This window comes from Notothenia coriiceps, unplaced genomic scaffold (genome assembly GCF_000735185.1).
Source record: "Notothenia coriiceps isolate Sejong01 unplaced genomic scaffold, NC01 NC01_scaffold00028074, whole genome shotgun sequence".
Classification (NCBI taxonomy): domain Eukaryota; kingdom Metazoa; phylum Chordata; class Actinopteri; order Perciformes; family Nototheniidae; genus Notothenia; species Notothenia coriiceps.
The window spans coordinates 1-2,349 of NW_011360775.1; the positions used below are offsets into that span (position 1 = coordinate 1).

General features: G+C 44.1%; 1 protein-coding gene across 1 annotated transcript; it reads left to right on the top strand.

Annotated features, from left to right (window-relative positions):
- Nucleotides 1–987: 987 nt before the first annotated feature.
- Nucleotides 988–2,007, top strand: LOC104957930 (G-protein coupled receptor family C group 6 member A-like). The gene has a single exon (XM_010785605.1). The coding sequence runs from the start codon at nt 988–990 to the stop codon at nt 2,005–2,007; it is 1,020 nt and encodes a 339-aa protein (XP_010783907.1).
- Nucleotides 2,008–2,349: the final 342 nt, after the last annotated feature.

Below are 2,349 nucleotides of genomic sequence, written 5' to 3' on the forward strand. Positions count from 1 at the left end.
TAGTTCCACCTGGAGTAAATCCACAAGCTACCCTGCAGTATAAAAAGTCATGAACACTAGCTGCACCTTTAGCAGCTTTGAGAACACTTTAATGATCAATAATTACAAAACACATCATATATATTATTCTGAAATGGACCAATTTGAATAATGAGTAGTTTTTCTTTTGGTACTTTAAAGTGGACCTATCATGCTATATTTGAACAATATATTGTAGGGCCATATCTATATAAAACATGTCTGTGAAGTTTATACCAAACAGATCATGCATTTTAGCCATGCCTCATTTAGCTCTATTTGCTCTATTCCAGCCCTGTCTTCACAAGGGCTGATTCTATTCCAAATGAGCTGCAGCTGACCACGCCCCCCTGCAAAGGAGGGGGACGAGGCACGAGCATCATGTTACCATGCTGTTACCATGCTGTTACCATGCCACGCAACCTCTCATTCCCCTGATAGGTGGAGAGTTGCCCATATAGGCGGAGCTCCTTGTTTCTGACGTCAGAGATAATTCAAATCTTTATCAGTCTGTATCAGATCCGTTGCAGCCCCGTTTTTAGAGATTTGGGTACGGAGGAAAAGAGAGAGGGGTGTGTTTTCTGAAACTTGGTGAGTTCCCTGACACACCGGGGACACATATTCATGTATAAAAGATGTACAAAAGTGCATTTTGCATGATAGGTCCCCTTCAAGTATATTTTGTACTTTTACTTTAGTAACATTTAGATTGCAGGACTTTTACTTTTAAAAGAGTATTCCTACACTCTGGTACAGAAGTACAATATCTTAGTATTTCTTCCACCTGATAGCCAGTATAAAAAGCCAACAACAGAAAGATGGCTCCAAAAAACGTGTCCTTACAACCCTTTTTAGACATCAACATTTAAAAGACAGAAACAGATGAAGTCTTTTGATAAGATCTTAAAGACTAAAACAATAGTTGAGTTGCATTCAGCTCCCTTGCTCTTCCTGTGTGTTCCTGCAGACATGGCCCAGTGTCTGAGCTGTGACCCAGACACAGAATGGTCTCCTGAGGGCACCTCCAGCTGCCTCCCTAAGGACCGGCTCTTCTTCTCCTGGCAGGACCCCTTTGCCATGGTTCTCCTGACCTTCTCTGCCCTGGGCGTCGTCCTGAATCTGCTGGTGTCCGCTCTGTTTCTACAACAGCAGGACACTCCTGTAGTGAAGGCTGCCGGTGGGCCACTGAGCCAGGTCATCCTGTTCTCTCTCGTCATCAGTGACATCAGTGCCATGCTGTTTGTCGGCCGGCCCAACAGTCTCCAGTGTAAGGCTCGACAGGTGCTGTTTGGCGTCAGCTTCACTCTGTGTGTGTCCTGCATCCTGGTGAAGACGCTGCACATCCTGCTCGCCTTCCAGTTCAACCCCAAGCTGCACGAGGTTCTGCGGGGGCTGTACAAGCCGTACATCATCGTCGCCATCTGTGTGAGCTTACAAGCAGCTACCTGCATCTGCTGGCTGGTCCTCAAAAGCCCATATAACCACATCGTCAATAATCCAACCACTCTGCTGGAGGCCTGTCACGAGGGCTCGTATTTGGCCTTTGGGGTGATGTTGGGCTACATAGCTGTCTTGGCGTTCGTGTGTTTCATCTGCGCCTTCAAAGGTCGCAAACTGCCACACCTGTACAACGAGGCCAAGTTCATCACCTTCAGCATGCTGCTCTACCTCATCTCCTGGCTGCTCTTTGTCCCCGTCTACATCACCACTTCAGGAGTCTACCTGCCGGCTGTGGAGATGGTGGTCATCCTCATCTGCAACTATGGCATCCTCTGCTGTCATTTCTTCCCAAAGTGCTACATTATTCTTTTTAAGAAGGAACAGAACACAAATACTGCTTTTAGGAAGAAACTATATGAGTACTCCAATAAAACCACAGATGTTGTCTCTGTGTCTGTGGTGACAAACTGCAGAGAAGGGGTTACTTGCCTAAGTCTGCACAGAGTGTCAATCACAGGACACTGCCGCGAAAGAAGCAACAGCATATAAACTGTCCTAATGGGTTTTCAGAAATAGTTTTATTGAATTGTATTATTTACAAGTTGTATCATAAAGTTTACATATTTAAATACTTTATATAATATAATAATTTGTATATGTTTGTTAATATAATTTATTTGCAAAAGCATTTATGTAAAACAGGTCACACCGTTTCTTATTACAGTTAGTTGAATACCCAATTCTAATTTGTCAATCGGGACATTCAATAGGTCTGCTAATTTTTGCTAGTAGACCGTTGCTAAGGATAGCAGACCGTTGCTAAGGAGGACGCTCTGATCAAGGGACTACAGTATGTGCAGTCATATCATTCCGTAGAAAGTAGTCTGGTCA